At 47.2% G+C, this 22,814-nt stretch overlaps 2 protein-coding genes across 3 annotated transcripts in view; one reads left to right on the top strand and one right to left on the bottom strand.

The window, feature by feature from the left end:
- Positions 1–9,876, top strand: part of LIMK2 (LIM domain kinase 2) — a 31,245-nt gene extending 21,369 nt beyond the window's left edge. Inside the window, exons 9-16 of the mRNA XM_069031287.1 lie at positions 1,299–1,385; positions 2,122–2,253; positions 2,522–2,578; positions 2,751–2,816; positions 3,610–3,784; positions 5,046–5,101; positions 7,118–7,275; positions 7,837–9,876. Coding sequence (XP_068887388.1) covers positions 1,299–1,385; positions 2,122–2,253; positions 2,522–2,578; positions 2,751–2,816; positions 3,610–3,784; positions 5,046–5,101; positions 7,118–7,275; positions 7,837–7,993 — 888 coding nt within the window. The 3' untranslated portion in view covers positions 7,994–9,876. The remainder of the gene's footprint in view (positions 1–1,298; positions 1,386–2,121; positions 2,254–2,521; positions 2,579–2,750; positions 2,817–3,609; positions 3,785–5,045; positions 5,102–7,117; positions 7,276–7,836) is intronic.
- A 755-nt stretch (positions 9,877–10,631) lies between these two features.
- Positions 10,632–18,035, bottom strand: PIK3IP1 (phosphoinositide-3-kinase interacting protein 1). 2 transcript variants are annotated; one of them, XM_069031289.1, is made up of 6 exons: positions 17,638–18,035; positions 17,371–17,487; positions 17,163–17,282; positions 14,443–14,628; positions 14,229–14,307; positions 10,632–12,251 (listed from the first exon to the last, which is right to left on the bottom strand). In XM_069031289.1, the coding sequence occupies exons 1-6, from the start codon at positions 17,720–17,722 to the stop codon at positions 12,044–12,046; spliced, it is 795 nt and encodes a 264-aa protein (XP_068887390.1). In that variant the 5' UTR covers positions 17,723–18,035; the 3' UTR covers positions 10,632–12,043. The 2 variants fall into 2 exon arrangements, with proteins under 2 accessions (XP_068887390.1, XP_068887391.1); XM_069031290.1 differs by having other exon boundaries at positions 17,163–17,279; positions 17,638–18,034.
- Positions 18,036–22,814: the final 4,779 nt, after the last annotated feature.

Below are 22,814 nucleotides of genomic sequence, written 5' to 3'. Positions count from 1 at the left end.
TATTAGATGTCCCTGGCTTTCATATGCCTGGCTAAAATATGCAGTGTTCCCTGGCTCATTACTTGTGTATGGATGCTTGATTTCAGATGAGAGTAGAAGAATATTGTATTCTTGCTTCTGTTGTGTTATTCCATGCACTCACATTCCACCTATGTCCAGCTTTGTTATGTCCATGGCTCCAAACAGAACTAGTTTGTCACAGTGTTTGCAAGAACTCATGAGCTTCCTAAATACAGTAACCGGGTCTTGTGTTCTGGATTTCAGTTTTAGAGTTTTTCTGAAGGAATTTTTTTTTTAAAAGCTAGGAGGCAAAAAGGTGACATTTTTCTTAAGCTTCAGATTGACTGGGTGTGATGCAGCAAATACTGTATCTGGTCACATAATTCTCTTCTGATCTGAGAGACAAGGTGGTTGTTTAGTTCCCTGGAGATCTTGGGGAGGCAGAGCTGTCCAAGTTAAGCAAACGAAGAGGTGAGGATTTCCAGGAAAACATGCTCATAGGAATTTGGACCCTTTCTACTCACTCCTGCACCCCATGCAAGCAAGCCTGAGCTGGTTACAAAAAACCTCCATAACACAGCAAAATGCCAGGAACTAGTTGGAGACAGGCAAGCAGTTCTTGAGGAACTGGAAATGCTTTCCACATCAAGAGTCAGGAAATTTATTACCTTATTATTATGATGGATTTCTCTGTGTTTTCCACTGTTCTAGGACATTCCTTGCAGGTTGAACACACTGCTTGAAAGGAGCAAGGTAAAATTAACTTCTTCCTGCCTTAACTGAACAGCCTGTGCACTTCAGTTCCACTTGCATGTGGATGAGATTCAGATTCCCAATAAAACCAAAGCATTTATAATGCAGTTTTGGGTTGTTTGGTTTGGTTTCTGATGCAAGTGAACATTGATGTTGATACAGAATGTAGTTGGTAAAGCCTGTGTACAAAATGTGAGCATCCTGCTGGGGAAATGTGTTTCATAAGGGAACTTTGAGGCATGCACCACTGTAGAACTGGTGCCTTTGGAGGCTTTGGCAGCCTGTGTGCATGCTCAGCCCTGTGCTACCCAAACTGGAGCCTTCAACTCTGGGTCTTGGCATGATCCTCTGTCAGCTTTAGGTAGTTTCTGTTTCACATACAGCATCTTTGGTGGATCCTGAAATTTCCTCTGCTCTGAATTTCCTCCCATCTCTATTCTTCTCTGGATGGAGGGGAATGTTACACTTTTCCCAAAGAGTCACAGGAGCATTGGAGCTGTGTGTTCTTGAGCCTTACCTGCAGTCGTGGGTTTTGTTTCCACCAGGTGACTCACAAAGCAACAGGAAAGGTGATGGTGATGAAGGAGCTGATTCGCTGTGATGAGGAAACACAGAAGACTTTCTTGACAGAGGTACGAGCAGATTTCAAAAAGCTTCTGAGCCAGTAGTGTGGTGGAACTCTCTCCCATCTTCTCCAAGACAGAGAGAGATCCTGCCAGCAACCTGGCAGGAAGGAGGGTGCTGAGGAGGGAGACATTGCATAGGGAAAAGCTGACATGAGCTGAATGTTTGCTGCAGTGAAGTGTGACTCATACTGGGCAACAGACATTGCTTCAGCTCCAGTTCATTAATTTTTCAGTGACAAGAGCAGCCTCAGTCTGAGACAAATTGATCTGTGCAGTACATAAAGGATTTATCCCTTGAGCCTTGTGCATAAGTACAAAGGATGAGGGCCAATATCTGTAAGATATTTAAGACTCAGGCTGTATTTAAGGAAAACTATTTTCTTGGTGGCTGCTTACTATGTTTTTCAAAGTCAGATTTAGCTTAAAGGCAGCCCCCTAAACACCTGACACTGCTGTTGTGGCCCTGACACATACAGCACAGACCCAATAGCTGCCCTGGAGAGCTTCTCACTCTGAAAAGTTAGCCAAACTCAAGGGTGCTCTCCTTAAAGACTAAGATCAGGTTAATTGCACAGCATGAAAATGAAAAGGCAACAGTTAATTGACTGCCTTAAGGTTGGGGTTTGAGTATTCTCTGTGACCCCAGAACAGAACTTTGAATACTGGAGTGCTTTTCACCACAGAATGGATCTGTCAGGACTTGTTCCATTCACTTTTTGGGGTGGGATGTGTCTGCTTGCAGGTGAAAGTGATGCGCAGCCTGGACCACCCCAATGTGCTGAAGTTCATTGGTGTGTTGTACAAGGACAAGAAGCTGAATCTCCTCACCGAATACATTGAGGGGGGCACACTGAAGGACTTCCTCCGCAATGCAGTGAGTATGGACACCTGGGAGACCTGCCCTCAGTGACCCTGACTGTGTTGGTGGTTGTACCAGCCTTATGTACTTGTTGTTAGTTTGTCTTTGGAGCTGTGTGGTAAAGCTGCTTCTTAGCTGTGGGTGAGCTTGAGGCAGGAAGCCTTTTCTTTCCAGGGCTGTATCGTGTGTCTCTTGACTGCTGTAAGAGTCCCTGTTGTGAAGGAACTGCTGTCACCAGCTGGCTAGTAAGATAGTCCCTGACCACTGAGGATTTGTCTTTCAGGACCCATTTCCCTGGCAGCAGAAGGTCAGCTTTGCCAAAGGAATTGCCTCTGGAATGGTGAGTTGACTGTCACTTCATCACAGAGCAAACTCTGGGGTCAGGGTTAGTGGCTTCAGCAGGGTGGTGTATGAGGGGCTGTGGACACTGTCTGACTACTGGAATTGGGTTGTAGAGGCTGTAAATGATCAACTGGGAATCCCTAACACGGGCTTTTCTCCTTCTGTTCCAGGCTTACTTGCACTCCATGTGCATCATTCACAGAGACCTGAATTCACACAATTGCCTGATCAAGTTGGTGAGTTACACCTCTGTCCCCACAGCATGCTGCTCCTCTCCTTGGCATCTTCCTCCCTTGGTTTTCTCCACATGATGTTCCCTCTTTTGTCAGGGTGGAACTGATTTCAGAGAGGCTTTGTGCACCAAGCAAAGGAGCTTCATTCTGACACATGATTTTCCAGACTGATCTAGGTTCACTGTTTCTGTGTTCTGTTCTCTTACTACCTTTCCTTTGGTAGCAGCTCCTGTAACAGTCACCTTCTGAGAGTACAGCTCTGTTCTTTATCTCAACTATGCGATATTCTCCGCAGCTGTTTCTGTTCTTTTAACCACTTGATGACTTTTTATTGGTACTCAAGATTCAGACAAGTGTGTAGGTGTGTGCACATGTGTTTTCTCTCTTTCTTAAATGCTGGGTCACAAGGTTTTTGTGTAGCTTCATTCCCTCAAGCCTGCCCTTGTTCACTTGGCTTCAGACAACCCAGGATGAAAGTCCAAGTTAATTCCTGACCAGGTAAAAGAGGAAGATCTAAAAGGAAAGGTCCAGGTATCCCCTGGCAAGTGTAGCCACATTGATGGGATAAGTGCTAGCAGCCACACAGGAAATAAGACAGTGAAGGGAGGAAGTGATGAGTTGAGATCCTGAATTGGGTATTTTACACCTGTCTGGACATCTTGCTATGCTCATGTGGCTGCAGAAAACCTGGATAGTTGACCTTAGACTATAGTTGGTAGTGAACAGGAATTGCAGCCTCTTTGCTCCTGAAAGGAGCTGAAACTAATCAGTGGCTTGTACTAAATCCCCTGTGCAGGATAAGACAGTGGTGGTGGCTGACTTTGGTCTGTCTCGGCTCATTGTGGAAGAAAGGAAAAAGCCCACTTTAGAGAAGCCATCTGCCAAGAAACGAATGCTCCGCAAGAGTGACAGGAAAAAGCGCTACACGGTGGTTGGGAACCCGTACTGGATGGCCCCAGAGATGCTGAATGGTAAGAGTTCAGTAGCAAGGAGCAGGCCAGGAGACAGCCTGTGACAAGGTACAGAGATGACAGGATTACTGAAAGCTTCTGTGCCCCAGTAACAATCAAACCTTTCAGAGCCTGTGGTTTTAGACCTGCTAATGTGGAAGCTTATTTATACACACAGGGGCCATAGCTGCAGTCCTGCAGTACCTGACCTGGTAAGCCTTTGTACTAGCCCAGGTAATGTTTCTGGCTTGACAACAGGATTCTTCAGGAGGGCAACAGAAGGGATGAAGTTTATGTGTGCTGTTGCATAGATCTAGGGAGAGGCCATCTGCTGCCAGGTTTGCTGAAGCCTCAGGATTGAGGTGGGAGTTGTCCAAGTGCAGGGAAATCTGGATTTTGGCATGCAGCCCTCAGTTGCATTAAGGTTGAGCTGTGACCCTTAAGAGGAAAAGCTGCCCCTGCAGGAGTTGAGATGAGGGCAAAATACAGTGGATAAAATTTCCTTCTAACTAGCTGGTCTCTCTGACCAGGTTGGGCAGTTTGGTTGGCTGGGGTATCAGCATTGTCCAGCGCAGTCTACTGGGGAAGGGAGGACTGGGCTCCTCTCCCCCCTCTCAGTTCTCCATGTTGCTTTCTTGTGTGCTGTTCTGTTTGCCTTTCCTCAAGGCCTCCAGCCCTAAAGGAGTCTGAGGCTGCTTCTCAGTTTGTCTCAGTCCTGGCATTTGTCAAGAAAACAGCAAGAGCATAGTCTGACATCACCTCTGAAAGCAAGGCTGTTTACCAGCTACTGGCTTGGGAGGGGTGTGTCTGTAAGCAGAGCATGGCATGCTGGAGCCTGCCAGCTTTCCCAGGATCAAAGTGCTGCTGGTGTGTAATTTATTATCTCTGCAGTCACTGCAGCAGGGACTTGCTGGCTGCTGGGGAAACTGAGCACTGGCTCCATGCACTAGAGATGCATGAGAACAGCAATCAATGGAAATGGGCAGAAGCTTTCCATAGTTATCCGTAGCATTTTCTCAGACCTGATACATAAGGTTTCCCAGTGTTGTCCTGTAATTCCCTAGTACAAGAGAGAAGTAGGGTTAAAATCTGTCATGGCAGTGTAATGCAGTTGGTATATACATATCTTAGGGTGACTGACCCTGCAGGTTTAAGCCTTGCTTTGTCTCCTGTTTTAGGGCCCTCCAGGGAATAGGCTTAGTTAAGCTTTGTACTGGCAGCTCCTGAAATAGCAGGATGGGTAACTCTCTTCACAGAGCTGAATGTCTCATGTTTCCTACAGGACAGAGCTACGATGAGATGGTGGACATTTTTTCATTTGGGATTGTTCTCTGTGAGGTAAGACAAGGACATTACACAACATCTTTAATGGACCTTGTCCTCATCTCTGTGCACACATGGTATCGCCCAGATCTCTGTGTCTGAGTGTGCAGCCTGTGACCTAACAGCATATTATTAGTGAATTAGACTGGAGAACAAGCTTACCTTGCCTCTGTTTCCTCAAGGAAGATAACTGTAGTTTTTCTGGTCCCAGTTTCTTCCTCATCTGTGGACATCCCTGAGTGCTTGAGCTCTTGGCCTGTGGATGTGAGGTGACAGAAATGGCGGCAGAAGGTGCTTGTCAGAAAGCCAGAGATTTGAAGTGGCTCAGACCTTGGGCATGGACAATGGCAAAGGGCAACTTGCCCAAGGTTAATTCAAGGATGGACTTGTCATGAATAGAATAGTCTGGTGTGAAATGCAGAGGTTGCTCCTGGACTGAGAGAAGCTGTAAAAAAGTCATCAGGTTCTGGTTGAGCCCTGGTATCCATTTGAAATTAGATGTATTCCCTAGAACTGCAATACTTTTTTCTTTTTCTACTGCCTCATTAAAAGAACAATCAGCTGCATAATCACAGCAAATTCAGGGCCTCCACTGGGGATGGCACGTCACTTCAAAGAAATGGAAACAAAATCCTCTTTGCAGGTCGATTAATGAAGCTTGCACCCTGACGTCTGTTGGCTTAGTTTATTTCTGAGCCAGTGCAGAGTCTGACTGTTAAATCGGGCTTTTCTATCTACAGAACAAAAAGCAGCACTTGAAAGCTGCCAAGACCCTTATTTTCAGTTTAAAAGGTGTGTATGACAGTGGAAATACAGATGAAAGGCAGGGTGTTATGTGTAACACAGCAGTTGCAGGAACACCAGGGGATGCCAGCAAGTTTCATCTTCCGGGTTTGGATGAAGAGGACAAAGAAAATGTCTGTGCATAAATCTTTGTGGCCTCATCTGGAGCTCTGTTTACACTGGGCCCTCCTCTCAGAGAATGTCGTGGTTGTGAGTGATAGATTTAGGAACTTGAAAAATCTGTATGTGGGATTAAAACAATTGTTTCATCTAGAAAAAAAGACACAGGGTAGGAGCATATGAACGTTTTCCTTGTCACCAAAACAATGATGCTAAAAAAAAACCAAAACCCAACATTAAACACTCAAACAGATAAGGAAATAAATGTGTCAAAATACGTAATGGGTGTTTCTGTCTAGTTACAGGATGTGGTTGTCATGCTGAGTTATTGGCATAGAAAAGCCAGAGTGGTTATAAATAACACCCTTTCTATGATACCCAGTGAGGCTTTAAACCTAATAACTCTGTCCATGTGAAAGTTTGTATTGACCTTGTGAGTCCAGATCACCCCACAGCTCTCTGCTGTGGGCTCCTTTACTCCTTCTACACTTGTGCTGGAGGTGGTGAGCACTGGGACAATGCTGGGGCAGGGCTTCCCTGTCCACCCAGCCCTACCTGGCTCTCCTTTACCTGCAGCCTCCTGGGTGTCAGTAGTGGTAGTTCTTACTTGTCCCAACCCTCTGGCTCTGGTGGGGGTTGAATCTGTCACTGGCAGAACAACTCAGAATTAGGGGTGCTGTTGGCTTCCCAGCATTGCTTAGGACAGACTCTGTACCAAGGGGCTTTGCTGATGTTGTGGTAAGACGGTTAGAAAGAGGAGGTGATGCAGGTTGCCTTGATTACCTGCAGTCAGGAGGGGCTGCATCATCCCCTGCTGCAAGACACTGTCAAGCTCCCTGAGAGGGGCACATCATCCTGTGTCTTCTGGCAGAGAGACCCTGGACAGAAGGAGAAGGCATCTGGGACCTCCTTCACAGCCATGGACTTATCACCAGGTCTTGAAAAAGTTTCCAGTGAAGTTTGTCTGTATATAGTGCCATGAGCAAGTGGCTTCATTGGAAAGGAGGAACAGTGTTTTTGTTCTTTCCACCATAATACTTTGAAGGAGCCCCTGCCTGATGCAGTTCCCTGTTTGTTAACACTCTAGAACTGGTGCAGTACTTAAGTGCTTCTCTCATTTTCCCCTAGATCATAGGCCAGGTTTATGCCGACCCAGACTGTCTCCCACGCACACTGGATTTTGGCCTTAATGTCAAGCTGTTCTGGGAGAAGTTTGTTCCTCCTGATTGTCCTCCAGCCTTTTTCCCTCTGGCTGCTATTTGCTGCAGACTGGAACCAGAGAGCAGGTAGGTTTGGGGTCTGGAGGACCCTTCCTTGAAAGCCCTCAGGGTGTGTCTGTATTCCCATTGTGGAAGGACTGCTCTGCACAGAGGACAATTCCAGCCTTCTGTGGGAATGCTCAAAGGCTTCCATGAGTGGAGAGACTTCAGGCCCAACAGTTTGGGAGAGAGTCTGCTGTATATGGTGGAGATCTGTGAAACAATTCCAAGATAGAGTAAAGGAGGAATGATTGTTCAGGATTTCTCAGGTACAAAAAGTAGGGGCAGACTTTATTAGTAAGGTAAATAGTTCATTTGATTTCAGTTATGAAACTTGTAGCTTCAGAACAGTGTTGCTGCCAAGTAGGTTTCAAAGAGCCAGACCTCCCACTGGCTCACTGGCTATAAAAACAGGTAGCCCATACAGATGGGAGCTTTGCAGTCTTGGAAGCTGAAGGGGGAGGAAATCATGTCCCTGTTCACCACTCTGTACATGGTACAGGGACGTGGATGGACAACTAACTCAACCTTTCTAGGTGCTGTTCTGCTTCCTCTTTCCTACTCATATTTCATCACTTCTGCTTCTAGGCCCCCTTTTTCCAAGCTGGAAGATTCCTTTGAAGCTCTTTCTCTGTACCTGGGAGAACTTGCCATCCCCCTTCCATCTGAGCTGGAGGAGCTGGACCACAACGTGAGTGTGCAGTATGGACTGAACCGTGACAAGCTACCTGAAAACACAACCTAGTCCACTCATCCTACTGCCTGCATCACTTCCATTGGAGTTGGGATGAGCATCAGGGAGGGAGATGCACTTCAGCCACTTCCAGGGCATTAACGGGGCACCACACTATGCATTTGCTGCACTGCTTCTCTCTCCCCACCCAGCTTCCCTTGTCTTGGATATCCTGACTCACTGTGGATTTCTGGCGTGTTTCAGAAGCAAAAAGGACCATTTCCTGCCAGCTGCACCTAGGAAAGCTGCTGAACGCTATTTTTCTGGCTTGAGAAATATTTTTCTGGCCTTTTCAGGCTTCTTTACTGTGGTGCCTTAGAACTTGGCTGCAAGCTGTGAAGCCACCCTGGCCTGTCTGCCAGGGAGGAAATTGCTATAGGAGATTCTTCTGGGTAAGGACCAGCACTTCTGGAACAGCTTCTCCCACTGACTGCCCTGCTCAGAAAGGTGGGGGAATTGGACATCCGGCAACATGTCCCACCAGGACAGCACATGTATGTATTTGCATGTGTTTCCCAGAACAACCCACTGAGATTTTGGCCTCTGACACGTATCAGAGGAGGGAGTGAAAAGCCCTAGGAACTGGGCAGCTCTCCTGAAATACCTTGGCTCTGGGGAAGCACATATGAATTTTTGTTTTGGTTTTGTGGGCTTTTATTCCTTCTATGTCTCTGAATACCTCCAAAAGCCTGCCTAGAAACACTAAGACTGAGCTCTGCTTGCCCCTCCTGATGGCAAATGAGGCAGGCAGCAAATGAGCCACTGGAGCATCTTCAGACCCTGCACCTGCAGTGAGTTTGCTTGCCCAAAACCTTAACCTAGGTGAAAGTATTTGAGCCTGAATGTGTAGTTCTGCACTAGGCACTGGCTGTGGACATTCCTGAGTGCTTGAGCTTTTGGCCTGTGGATGTGAGGTGACAGAAATGGCGGCAGAAGGTGCTTGTCAGAAAGCCAAAGGTGTGAAGTGGCTCAGACCTTGGGCATGGACAATGGCAAAGGGCAACTTGCCCAAGGTTAATTCAAGGATGGACTTGTCATGAATAGAATAGTGCTGGAGAATGTCCCATCCTCCCTGGAGTGGCAGCTGGAGAACTAATTCAGTTGCCATTACCTCATCCTTTCCTGCAGATTGTGCAAGTTGCACCCTTTGAAGGTCCTTCTTGCAGTTGCTGCTGCAGCACCTGAGCTCATTCTCCAAACAGAAATTTTCCTCAGGGTTATTCCCTGCTCTGGGGGAGGAAAAAAGGGCTTGGAGTCATTGGGAGGTGGGTCTCTTCTGCTTCTCTTCTCTCTCCCTTGGTGGGAGAAGGAAGGAAGAAAGCTACTGCTGCAGTAGCTCACATGGTTGGCAGAACTGAACAAAAAGCTGGATCAAATTCTGCTTGTAAGTCTCACAACCATCATGGTTTAACTGGATTTTTAGTGTGTTCCTTTCTCCCTCCTCCTCCTTTCAGCGTTGAATGGTGGGGAATGCGTGTTAGTCTTTGCTGTTACTTTGGTTTCCTCCCCCTACCCATGGATTTAAAGTATTATCTAAAATAACATGGGACCAGCCATCACCTGACATCAGGTATGCAAGGGGGGCGTTTTTAGTCTGTGTAGTGGTGTTTTAGAAACACTGGGGGCTCCCTGTGCTGTGAGTCAGGCAGGAGCCTCTCTAAACTGGGTCCAGTGGATCCAGGATTGTTAATAGGATTTGCCCTTTCATTCCCCCACCCAGGCTGGTTTGTGAGGGGACCCCTGAAGGGAACATTCTGGGTGATGTGTGGGTGGGGTTTATGAACTGTGATTTGCACCGCTCCACATTCTAACTGAATTAAAAAGCAGTAACTGAATGCTGTTGAGAACAAGATTGTGTGGTCTCTGTGCTAAATAAAGCCAGAAGCTGTAACTTTCTCGGGTTTCTGTTGTAGTCATAAAATGGCAACATCAAAACTGCCCAGATGCAGTGCCATGTAGAACACCCTTTTCTGAGTCAGTGGACTCTGCTATGTTCACAGAACTGCAGAATCACAGTGCAGTGCGCTGAAGGATTATTTACCTGGAGCGAGGGAAAGGGAAGAAGTTGTTAAGTTCTGTTTGTTCGTTGGTTGGGTTTTAAGGGTGGACAGGAGTCAGCAGATCATGGAGCCTCTCTCCATTTTCCTTTTCTAATCCAGGGATAAAAATACAGCCTGTTCTTGGAAACCTTGTATTCTGAACTATGTAGTTCAAGGGGCATTTGTTAAGACAACAACTGAAAAAAAATGCTGCCTCTCCTGTAACCTGCTGTGCTCTGTCTCCACTGTACTTCTCAAGGGATGGAGCTGCTGCTAAGCAGCACCAAAGCAGAACTGACCCAGGTCAGTGCAAGAAGGGGCTATAACCAAGAGTGTGTTCCCACAGGCCAGCCTGCTGAGTCACCCACAGCTCACATCCCCACAGCTGCTTTTCAGGAACAGTGTGCAGTCCAAGGCCAGCTGCTGGCAGCAGGAAGACAAGCTCCATGCCCCTTGTCAGTGCTGGCAAGTGCAGGCATTGCTTGGGATTTACCTTTGGGCCTGGCAAACTGAAGACATCTTCCCTTCTCCTCAGTTCAAAGTCTGAAACAAGGCAAAGGATGCTGCTCTGGCAGGAGGAGTGCACAGATGAGCCACAGTCCACACAGGTCTACAGAGCATTTTTCTTTTAAGCTTTAATACAAGGTAGCACAGTCTGCACCTTCTCATAATGAGGTATTTAAAACATTTTACAAAGAAATGGTATTCAAAGGCATTTAAAAATAAAATATTTCCCTTTTCTGAATCAAACATTAACACTAAAACCCCTGCTGCCAAGTGCTGCTCCCCTGTTAGGCCCACAGCTATAAAGCAGATGGCTAGAAAACTTACTTGAATGGCTTGAATCCCCTGAAGTGGGGACAGATGTTTCCCTGAACTGGCCTTGCCTTGGTGTCATTAGGGAGACATTGCAGCAACCATCCCTCCCAAACCCCCTGAAACACTAATAAAAGTTGTTACAAAACCTCTCTAACAGGACCAGGCTCTGTTAAGTAAGTAGTCTTGCTGCACAAGCTGAGTGTGTGACAGAGGCTGGGCCAGGAGCCATGCCAGAACGTCACTATCTTACAAAACAGCTGTCTTGTTCTGCCCTTAGAGCCAGAACTGCCGCACTGTGATCAGGCTGACCTCCACAGCCTGGCCACTCAGTCCAGCACTGGCTCTGTAGGAAGCCAAGGGAGTTCAAAAGAGTATGTTAGCTATCCTGTGTTTAACCTGCTGTAAGTAACCAAAGGGCAGTTTGTTTTCTTCACAACTATCTACCACTGGCCCTTGCTTTCCTGATCTGTGTAAGTGAGAAGGAGGCACAGACAGACCCCCTGGACACCTACAACTGTGGCTGTGCATGTAGCACCACAGGGGAATGGAGAAGTGGCCTCAGCCCTGGAAGACCTGGATTTGTAAAGAGCTTGAGGAGAGATTTTCTAAACTGGCACTGGCACTTAAACATACTGCTTCTGGCTAAAGACATTCCTCAAATAAACTCTTCCTTGGAAAAAACCCTGATCCACTAAAAGGATTCTGGACAGTGCTTCCAGCTCTCAGCCACTAAAGCAAAAACGTAGGAACTATAATCAGAGTGTAATTATCTAGCTAAGTCTGACATGAAGCTCTCCCTCAGTCCCTGCAGTACTGTTCTCTCCTAAGGTTCCAGGCTGAAACTTAAGTAACAGTGCACACTGTTAAATAAGAACAGAAAAAGAGGAAGCCACGACCACACTCTGGGCTATGGGATCTGTGGCCAGTTGTAAGCCTGGCCTATCATCCCCCCCAGCTCCCTGGCACACCATGGAGATAGGTGGGAGGAAGCAGCAGGGTCTACTACACCAGTCCCCAGCTGATCATGCACTGAATGGTGCCTCTCAAACAGATGATGAATAGCCCATTGTTCTGTTCCTCTACATCACCTTCATCTGGCGTTCATCAAAAAGAAAACAAAATAGAAATGAACACACACAACCCCTGCACTCACAGTGGGAAGCTGGAGGCTTTGCTCAGCCTGTAGTGCTCCTGCCCGAGCTGCTCAGGCACCGGGAGTCCCTGCCTGCCCCATGAGAGGGCCGCTGCCATCCCGCGTGTCCTCCACAGGCGTCTGGTTGGTACGCACCACAATGGTGTTCTCATCCACAAGCTCGCAGGCAGGGTTGGTGAACGCTGACAGAGGCAGTGTGATGCGCTGCATTTCACGCTCATAAACCTTCTGTTCGTGCTTCTCCTTCAGGTCTTTCCCCCTGCATTAACACAAAAACCAAAACACTTACATGGGGTGAGTGCTGATGCTTGGAGGGAGAGTCTCAGTAAAGCTGATATAGTAGAGAAGAAGGGACTTCGCTCTTTAAGATAAACAAAGGTTTTAGCTGCATACAAAGGGCCAGAAATATTCCCTACTGTAAGCAGAGGACCACAGCTGAGCACCCTTAAAAAACAAGCAGCCAGCCAAGTGAAGTCTGTCCCTCCCTCAAACTGGCTTATTCACTGACACTGCTGCTGGTAAGTGACTGTAAAGCCAGGCCCCTCCTTCAAGCCATGGAGCTGCCATCTGTTTCCTTATCCTTTACAGTCCCACAGCACTGCCAGGTGCAGGCCCAGGGGAGAAGTGAGACAGCGCAGAGGCCACTGCTGTGGAAAAGAGCTGTAACCTGCTTCATTTGAAACACTCGAGGTGGTGACAGCTTCTGCCTTTTGTTGCAGCAAATTAAGCTGTCCAGAAAGTACTAAAGCTGACTTCAGAGCTGGCCCTGCCTTCTGCCACTGCAGCTATAAGAGCTTAATGCCACAACCAGCTCCTCAAACCTACCTCAGTCTCCAGCCTGTTGCTAAGGGAAGAAACACCTCTGTAATTTGTGCTGCGGAAGAACTGCCTTGCTTTTAAAATGGATTTGGCATTAATAGCATGTTGTCTCCAGAAAAGCTATGTATACCAAAAACTACTAAACCCATTAAAGGTTTCTCACTACACCTACTACCCAAACCTGCCAGCTTGCACATGCAATTCTGAGATCAAGGCAAGGAGGGAGACAGTAAACCTGCACTACATCCCTGCTGTGAGCTCTCTGTGACTGGAGAAGCAAAGCTGCATTCGGACAAAGCCCAACACTGGCCTATTGCTTCCTCCCGCCGAAGATAGGAGAGAGGTGGGACAGGCAGCACTTGCTCCGCCTGGGGCTTGTGATCTCAACCAGGCAGAGCTGCTGGGGTTTCCTGTCAGCATGTTGGCTGCTTTTCAAAGCTGCCTACAAGCGTGCAGCAGTGGCTGCCGTTCCTGCCAGCACACAAGACAGCATTTTCTGAAGTGACACCTCAAATCAGATTACTCGACAAGCAGCTCTCTGTGTTTTGCCCCTTATGTAACACTCCTCCTCTGCTTTTTTTCCGTCAGCATTTATTATAAACACTTACATAAGGACATGTCCCAGCTTGGGACAGGGCTTCTTCTGCTTGGCTGTGTCAGACTGTTTTGTAAAACAGCCAAAACATAGAACAAACCCTCCCAGAGGAAGGAGCCTGGGCCTTCGCATGTGCAGTGACAATCACTGCTGTTTGTTAATCCTGCCCTCTCTCTTACAACTAAGCAGCTTGCTACTGCCTCAAACACTGCTGAGCTACAGAAACATTTCTGTTCAACACAGTGAAGTGGCTGAAAAGATAGTAACTGAAGTGCAAATCAAAACTGACCTTAAAGTATACAGGAGTTTTGCTAAAATGAACTTTGACCAAAAAAAGAGTGCTACTTGATAGTCAACTTCAAAGGATACAATGCATGAGTAACGAAAAAAATTGCCAATTGTTTTTCTTCTAGATTAGAAAAATCAGGGGAACAGGTGGCCTGCTAGAAGGATTGTTCTTTTTCTCATCAAAAGAAACTTCCCGTGAGGGCACCTGGGATCTGCTCTTTCCAGTTCTGACAAAATCCAGCTCCCCAGGATACATCTGAAAAAGCCACATGAAGGTGCACATGCACACACAAAACCCCAAATATTAAAGAGGGCAATTTGAAACTTTAACTGGGACAGAACATCACAATGATGCAGGAAATGGAGAACAGAATTAACTCTTCAGTAATTCGTTCCTCAGTGTGACAAACTTGCTCTATGTGCCACAACCAAACATATGCTTCTGTCCCTTTTCCTTGGGATCTGCTTGAGTCTGCAGGTGCTCAGACATTCCTGCTTTATGTACACCAGCTTTTGAAAAGAACAGCCATTCACCTCTTATAGATGTATCCCAGGACAATGCCAGCCCCGATGGCAATGATTATCACCATCATGATCAGCCCCAGGACATAACCTGTGAAAAGAGGAAAAAAAAGAGACAAAATTAGAGGCAGCAGATCCAGCTATAATGTTGCTTTCAGAGCCTCAAAACAGGTCTGTCCTGCCAGAATTACAGGAATGGATCCATCACATGATCCTGGGTTTGTACCTAGTATCCCTAAGTCCTTCTTTTCTTTGGAGTTCATCTGCACTCTCTGACTGATCCCAATGACAGGCTGAACTGCGGCTGCCTCGCTCCGGGAGGGCAAGGTATCAGCTGGTTCAAACACCTGCTCATCCTCCTGGGAAGGACCAACTTCTGCTGTAGGGACTGGGGCTGTGGTAGCTGTAGCATCTGTTGAGAGGGGAGAAAAAGTATATATACAACATACCAAGCACTTATGAGTACTTCAAAACAACATGTGCCTTGCGAGTGGGACAGATCTAGACTGGTATCACTGAACTGCCTTCAAAACACACTGAAAAACACTTGTTCCCACTTAAGTTGTTGCCAGAAATCCTACCAAAGTAGACAAGAAATGTACTCCTCTATTACAGCTGATGTGGGGTCAGTAGCTCTGACCCAGGAAGAGGTGACCGGTCTGGGGAGATGGTCCCAAAAGGAATCGCCTTCCCGAGGCCTGGTGTCTTCCCTCAGCTGCTGGCAGGAGGGCCCGTGCAGAGACTGTCAGCTCTTTAGTGATTATCAGCTCGTGATTTCAGCTCAGCTCTGCAGGGCAGCCTCCAGGCCAGACCAGAGATAGATGAGGCTCGTGTGGCTGGTTCTGCACGAAGGTAGCTTTATTGTTGGGCCCCTCCGTCGAAGGGAAAAGCCAGGGAGGGGAAAGCCAGGGACGAGAGCTCTCTCCTCGCAGGAGCAGAGGGCTAGCTTTGATAGGGATACAGGGGGTGGGTGCCACAGGGTAAAGGCCAATGGGTTACAAAGGATCTGCATAGGGTCTCCCAGAGGATTCTGGGTCTGTCTTTTCTCGAAGTAACTGAAAAGTTAGCTGCCTTCCCAGGGAGTCCTGCTGGGAGATTGTGCAATCTCCTTATCTCAGCAGACATCCCTCAGGGCAGTGGCTGGGCATACCCTACACTCCTCCCCCACTTTCCTTTGATATGAACCTATTTAAGAGTCCAAGGCATCACCACAGATGAGAGAAGTCAGACAGCAGAAAGAAACCCAGCTTCAGGGCATGAGTCCAGCGGATGCACAATGACTTCATTTAGTGTATAGATCGATATACAGGCTGGAGCTTCAATCATGCTGAACAGACATGAACAAAATTATGAGAATCTCCATCCCAAATCTCCCAGGAGCCTATTTATCTCTCTTCTGCGTCAATCTTCCTGACACAGGGAAGTTTGACAGGAGACTCCAGCTGTGTGAAAACAACCTGGGGATATTCTTCCCCAGCCCCTCTTTGCAGTGGTGTACCAAACTCTGATAGCATGTTGGACAAGCTAACTCAGAGCAGCCCTCAGGCAGCAGACACTGACTAAGGACAAGTTCCTCCTCAGCCAAGGCCTAGGCAAAGGCACCCAAGGATACAGGTTCCTTCCCAGGCCTGTTTTTCATCAATGCTCTTTTTTATCAACAGCACTGAAAGATTTTCAAGGTAGCTCCTTCTTTCATGACATAGTTTAAATGGAAGCTGTAGCACTGTAAAATCTGTGACAGTGTAAAGTAGGTATCTATCATCTGTTCTACACAAACCCCCCTCCTTTTTGGAAATGCTATTCACAGTATGCATCCACACCTGAGAACTCCCTCCACCTGCATCTCCCCCCACAGCAGGCAGTAACTCCATGTGGATTTTCTATCTGCAGCCATTTTGAGTCCTCAGTGGAATGTGAAATGGAAGTACAGAATGGAGTCAGAGACAGGAAATCAGGGTCCTGCACAGTAACTTCACGTTGGGTCAACCACGGCAACTCGACTAAAGTGAACTGTTGGACCATGAAAAGGTGCCCACTCTGAGATGCAAAAATAGCAAATCTATTAAACATGTAAATGGATGAAAGGTCAGGTAACTCTTCTGATCCTAAAGCTGCAAGAATGTTTTGAGTAAGGGTCTTGTCAGCAGAACATTTTTTTTGCTTCATCTTTAGGGAAAAGCAAGCAAAAAAAGAACAAAGTGAGAAAAAGGAGAGGGTGTATGTGTGTGGGAAAAGTATTTATATGCAAGGATAGCAATCTCAAGGGGCAGTGGTGTGAGTAAATCTTGCAGGGCTCAGAAAGTAGTAAACAGTTCAGAAAACCCCAAGTGGTAACTCTGGCATCAGTCAATACTGACACCTCCTCTCCGTGAAACAAGCTTCAACTACAGTTCTTTTCGCAAACTGTTTCTCACTGTGACTGTCCAGGAGGAATCCAGTGTTTAGGGTTTTCCATTTCTTACTGTCCTCCCTTCTAGTTCTCATTTTTAACAAGTTCTTCCCCTCCACCCCGTACTCAAATTCTCACTGGCAATCCTTTAACAGAAGGAAGCTTCTTTAGTCAGCCGTAACGTGCCCCACCGCAACAACCTACCCACAACTCAGCAGTTCCTAGATGTCCAGACTTCAGCCTTTTGCAACACAGCTAAAGAGCCCTATAGTGATCAGTGAATTATGGGGGAGTGGGGGCTTTTCACAGGCCTTTTCTGGCACGAATGGCAAAGCTCTAGGGGCGGAGCAAAGTACAGCTGGGAGGCAGATGTGCACACACAGGCGGGGGCTGGTGGGGAGCCCCGGGTACGCGGTGTTCCCGGGGGAGGTGCTGGCGTAGCCCGGGGTTGTTTGTACGCAGAGGGGACCCCACCCTGGTGACAAACCGAGCCCCCGGGGTAGAAGACAAGCCGGGGAGGGCAGGAAGAGAGGGGGGCCGGTGGCGGCCGCTCTTACCTGAGCACTGGGCGATGTCGCAGGATCTCCGCTCCGGGATCCCGGTAGCGCCTCGGATGAAGCACCAGGGCGCGGCGTCGCCGTCCGGGTTCCTGCAGCTGTTGTGGTCCTCATCGACTGCTGGGGAGCAGCGGGCCGTCAGCGCGGCCCCGGCATCGTCCGCTCCCCCGAGAGCCCCCCCCGCCGCGTCCCCCGGCCCCGGACCCACCTGCCGGGAGCGCGGCGCCGGGCCCACTCTGCACCGTCAGCCAGTTGAGGCACGGGGCGCCGCCGGAGGCCACTTGCCGGCTGCCGCGGTAGGACTCGCCGTTGCCGCGGAGGCACTCTGCGGAGAGACGAGCCGAGCCTTGCGGGCGGCCTGGGCAGCCCCCGCCGCCTCGGGCCGCTCCCCAGCACGGTCCCCCACCTTACCCACGGGAGTGTTACCCCTCCCGAGCCCAGCCTTTGTCCCCCACAAAGCCGGGCCGCCACTCACCCTCGGCGCCGCGGGCGGCCCCCAGCACCAGTGAGCCCAGCAGCAGCACAGCGCCCAGCGCCCGCCGCGGGCCCCGGGGCAGCATCCTCGGCGCTGAGGGCGAGGAGCCGCCGCCAGCCCGGCCGCGCAGCTCGGCTCCACTCGGCGCCGAGGCAAGACCTGCCCCGGCGCTCCCCTCCCCGGTAAACAACCTCCGGGCTGCGCTTCCCCCCCTGCCCTGCAGCCGCCGCCGGGTCCTAACGCTGCCGCCGCCGCCCGCCCCCAGGAGGGGAAGGGGCGGCTGCTGCGGGGCAGGGCTCGGGGCAGCCGGGAACCTGCTGCAGAGCGTACTTCGCCCCGGGACCGAGCGCGGTGGTGGGTGCTCGGTGCCGTGGGGCTCTTTGGCTCGAGAGGAACTCCGCGTCCCTGGGCTTGTCTCCTACAGTCGCAGGAAAAGTCTTAGACCAGAAGAGGAGACTTCCCACACGGAACTACATTTGAATCGCTGCCTGTGGCAGGGAAAGTGTTTACCTTCAGAGACCTAAAACTGCCATCTCTTCTAGAGAATTGCCATGAAGGACTAAATCCTGCTGCCCTTATTTTCTCCCTTTGGGTTCTCTTAGCTCTCAAGAGACAGTGTGGGGGGTACACACTGCCAGGGAGGCTGTGCACCTCTACCTTAAAGGGGTTTACATTCTTGCCTCTGCTAATCTATTACTTTTCACTGACTCCATGTACTTACTCTAAGAGCTGTGCCTGCTTATAGAAAAAAACAAGGTAAACAGCATGAAGATGGTTTAGAGTAGTTCTACTGCAGGCATCCAGCCACGGTGATAAAGCCTCTCTGCAGACATTTCACATGGCTTACAATAGATACTTCTGTTTCTGAACATATCAAGGGATTCAGACAGTGCAGTGCCAGTCCCTGCACACCAGCATCAGGAGTCCTCAGCACTGTTTCTATTTTACACCAGTGAAAAACAAGCCACTGAATAGTTGGTCCTGTTCAACAAAGCTCGCAAAGGCAGCCTGGGCCAACCGATGGGTTTGTAGCCAAGGCACAGGCCTGCAGCACAAGGTGCTATTTCTGGCTTTCCCACAGAGTTCTTCTTGACCTTGGCTGATCTGCCTGCCTCACTTCTTTGCGCTTTCCCTTCCTTTCTGTTACATGAGGTACAATCAAACCTTCCTTCTTAGATTAGGACAGGGAAGTTCCCCTCTTTTAAAGTTCTTTGAAATTCACATGGAAACCACTGAACACATAAGTATTTCTATGCCAGGAAAGTCCCAGATGTTTCCATCCTGGCAGTGCTCTCTGTTAGGGCTGCTACACGTACTTGTATGACAAACCTGCTCAAGATGCTGATCCAACCCAACTTTTGCCCCTTTTTCACCAGGTGATGAACACTTTAACCCCTTTACAGCCAGGTCACCTGCTGCATCCAGTCCACAATGGAGCCACAAAACCACAGATATACCAGCATGATAGATGGGTAATGAGGAAACAGGTCAATTAAGCAACACTACTGCCAAGTATGAAACCACGAGTCTTAGCACACATTTGTGTGTGATTCACGCTTTAACGACATGATTTACCACTACAGAAAATTTAGTTTAGTAATGTCAGATTAAAAAAAAAATATTGTAAAAAATCAAAACAGGAAACCAACTGTTTGTGCCAGTCCTGACTGACATCACCAGCTAAGATGCAGCCTTTGTGCCATTATGCTCATTGTCTGCACAGACACCCTGTAACTGCATTCCTGATGCTCTCCAGTTACTCTCTGTAAAGGCAAGGCTAACTGGAGTCAGCAAGAATTTTTAATAAGGGCTATTGAATCAAGCTGCCTGTTTGTAATAGCTCTTCATCACAGATTTTATGGGACAAATTCCCTTCAGCAGAAACTGCACGGCTACACATGCATCAAGAGGCACTGCCTGTCCAAAACTGTTTGCAGATGGACTGCCAACCTGCACAATTAATTTCTTTTTGCTCATTTCATGAGACTAACTAATGCTTCCATGCCACCTAGCAGAGAAAGCAGCTCCTTCTGTACATACTGATCCAAGAACTGCAGTAATTTCTCTGGAAACAAATCTCAGACCTTCCTTCTCTCCTTCTATATAACAAGATAAATTTGCACTTTTCACTACACTCAGCCAAGTTCCAGCAATTTGAGTTTCTAGTCCACAGAAAGACAATGGGGAATCTGGGAGAAATGCAAAAACCTTCACATTAATAGTAAAGATCAAAGTCTTTCCCACAACTGACTTCTAAGCATAATTTTCTCTTTAATCTCTAGCTTTCTCCAGGATGAGGGAAGATTTATGCCTGGTAGTTTCACAGTTAAGTTTAATAGGATGCCAGGTGGCACATGTCAGAGGCAGACTCAATTGCTCTTTCTGCTGCTTGGGAATGGGTTTGCTTTTCTTGCTACACTTTTAGAGATTAAACATGACATTATTTCCTAGGACTTGATTTTAAACTACCCAAACTATAAGTAAGTTAATAGCTCTGCAGCAACTTCCTCACATAGTTTACACTTAGATGTCTGTATGTATATACACATACATGTATCACAATACATCCCCATGTTTCACAGGAGAATATATACACTACTTTTAGGAATGAGGGACATTAAGCATCCTCCCTAAACTCAGTGTGAACCAGTTTCAGCTGAGAGCTGGTACCTTTCTGCTGTTTACTTTATAAAGGTTCCAGAATGAACAATGTCTGCTTTCTCTCTCTCCTGTCTGTCAGCTGCTCTTTCTTGTTTGTTCTATTTTTTCACCTGTGGAAAAATTCAAAGTGCTTTGAGATTTTTATTAAAAAAAAAAAAAAAAGGAATCTAACATACAGCACAGCACTCTGTGCCAAGGGAGGTAGCCATAGATGGCATAGCTCTGCAAGAAGCAATTAAACCCAACCTCCTTTTCTGGCCACAGCCAAGTGTGTTCAGATCTTGCCAGGCAGAAGTTCATCTAACCTCCTATGCAAGCACTAACATGCTTTATTGCTTAATCTTATTAAATAAGACATTGAGGGGAGTAAACAAAATGAGTTTTCTAATCTGAGTAATCTTTCCTAGCCAAATGAACATGGATTGCTTAAAATGGAAAAAGTTGACCATTGCCCTTCTTGTAACAGGACATATGTCATGTTCCCAAATCCTCCTCTTTCTTCTTCCTAGGTAACCAAAATAATTGTTCCAATTTTTCCTCAGAACTAGTTTTTCTCAATTTTCTGCTTCTTTCACAAATTGCAATGCTTGAGAATAAAGACAGATTCCAAGACCTCATTTACCATGAACAGAATATTAGAGCAATTTGTGCTTAAGCTTAAAAAGCTGCGAGCATCAAATGTTACTAAACACTATTAAGCACTTGCAACTCCAACAAAATCAGGGGTTTTATTTCTTTGTTGCCTGTCTTGATCATTAAAATAACTGTGGGTCTCACCTGCAAAAAGCCTTCTGGAAGCACAGATTTAGGAGTTGGAAAAAAATGTGTTTCCTTTCTAACCTAGATACAATTTGAATGTAACAAAAGAACATCAGGGCTGCAACAAAAGGATCAGATGTTGAGTTTATGAAACTGAGCCGAATATAACCAAAAATCAAGACAGAGACAGTGACTACAAAAGAGTTGGTGTGGAGCGACAGGAGTATCTGCTGGCACTGTTGCGTCGTGCTGCTGACATGCTCAAGGAGAGGCTTTCTCCTCCCCCTTCAGTCTGACAGCATAAGCTATTGCTAAGTAAATGTCAGCCACAGCCTCCAAGGACTAACAAGGAAGTCTGCAGAAGCAAAGCAACCATATGCGATATTTGAACTGGTTCAGACTGGTTCAGAGTTTGCTCCACTAACTCAGAGTGCTTTCTCAGATGAGCTTTCTGTGTGGGCTGTAATAAAAGGCCAGAGGCCTCGGGAGAGCAATCTGGGCCCTATTGTTTACTGGGGAGAAGCACCACAGCTACACTTCTCCAGCATTAAGAGATTAGCACTACATGCTCTCAGCAATCATTGACTTGAGAAATTTCACACACCGAGCCTCTCTGACAGCATCAATTCTTTGTCCTTTTTTTTTTTTTCAAGAACTGCCCAGTGCCTTTCCACAGTTTTCTCAGCAGTTTTGAAGGGCCCAAGTGCCAACACACATCTGTGTTCACGATGGCCCACTGTAGCAGTTGTGAAGGTCCCCATGGATCTTACCTCAGCTCTTTCCCTGGCTGCAGCATTCCAGTCTTGGTATCTGGATCACAGACTGCTTTACCTGCTATCCAACAGGTGGGTGTGTCTCGTAGCAGGATACCATAAAACCATAGCAATATTGTTAGGAATTGGGTACAGCTGTCTAAAGATGTTTCAGTCTCCAGCTGCACTGGTTTTTGTTGGGTTGTTTGATTGTTTGGTTTTTTGCTACAGATGCAGGCTGCTACTGACAAAAAACAGAGCACACATTTCTAAGGGTGGATGAAGGGAAGCTATTTTGAAAGATACTGTGATCTACTCAAAGAACACATAAGTCTGAGCCAAGAACAGGAGCCTTACTCAAAATTCTTTAACTGATCTTTGCCTGACCTTAGGCAAGCTTCTGCCTTGGTTTCCCATGTCAATATTACTTATGTCACAGAGGCAGAAATGATTGTATGTCTGCAAGGACTTTGAAAGACATGCAATACCTACCTTATGAAATGGTTTTGTAGGGGAAGGAATCCTCAAGACAGATATGCATGAGATGTTCTCAAGTTCTACATGTGTAGTGCTGACTTAGATGAAAGTACAAATAAGCACTAATGCAGGAATTCATTAAAATAGGAGAATGTGTTGTTTGGTTGTTTTTTAAGGTATAAAAGTACTTTTGTAACTTTCTTGTTTCTCAAACCACTGTTGTGCCCAGCAGTACCTGGCAAAGCTAAGCATTCTGATAAACCAATTCATTCTTGTTAGAAAATGCCTATCTAAAAAGAATTGTTTATCTGCATATGAGAAATGTGAGAAGACAGCATGAAAACATCTGAACATTTCAGTCAAAAGGAAGAGATTTCTGTTCTGATATCTGTTCAAATTAACTTCTAGTGAATTGGATAGGATTATTAAATATCCTTCTACCAATCTTTCACTCACCATGGAAGCCAATTTCACAGTCAAACAGAAGTGAAAGAGTCTGCTGTTCAAACTTCAATAATAATGGAATAT

Source organism: Aphelocoma coerulescens, chromosome 15, assembly GCF_041296385.1.
Source record: "Aphelocoma coerulescens isolate FSJ_1873_10779 chromosome 15, UR_Acoe_1.0, whole genome shotgun sequence".
Taxonomy (NCBI): Eukaryota; Metazoa; Chordata; class Aves; order Passeriformes; family Corvidae; genus Aphelocoma; species Aphelocoma coerulescens.
Note: the sequence above shows the minus strand (reverse complement) of the source record. Positions and strands in the feature narration are given on the sequence as shown.

Coding starts and splice junctions, on each gene's coding strand:
- PIK3IP1 (XM_069031289.1), bottom strand. CDS start 17,722: ATGCTGCCCCGGGGCCCGCGGCGGGCGCTGGGCGCTGTGCTGCTGCTG. Junction 17,283..17,370: donor CGGCGCCGCGCTCCCGGCAG/GTGGGTCCGGGG, acceptor GCTGCTCCCCAG/CAGTCGATGAGGACCACAAC. Junction 12,252..14,228: donor CTGGGATACATCTATAAGAG/GTGAATGGCTGT, acceptor GTGTTAATGCAG/GGGGAAAGACCTGAAGGAGA.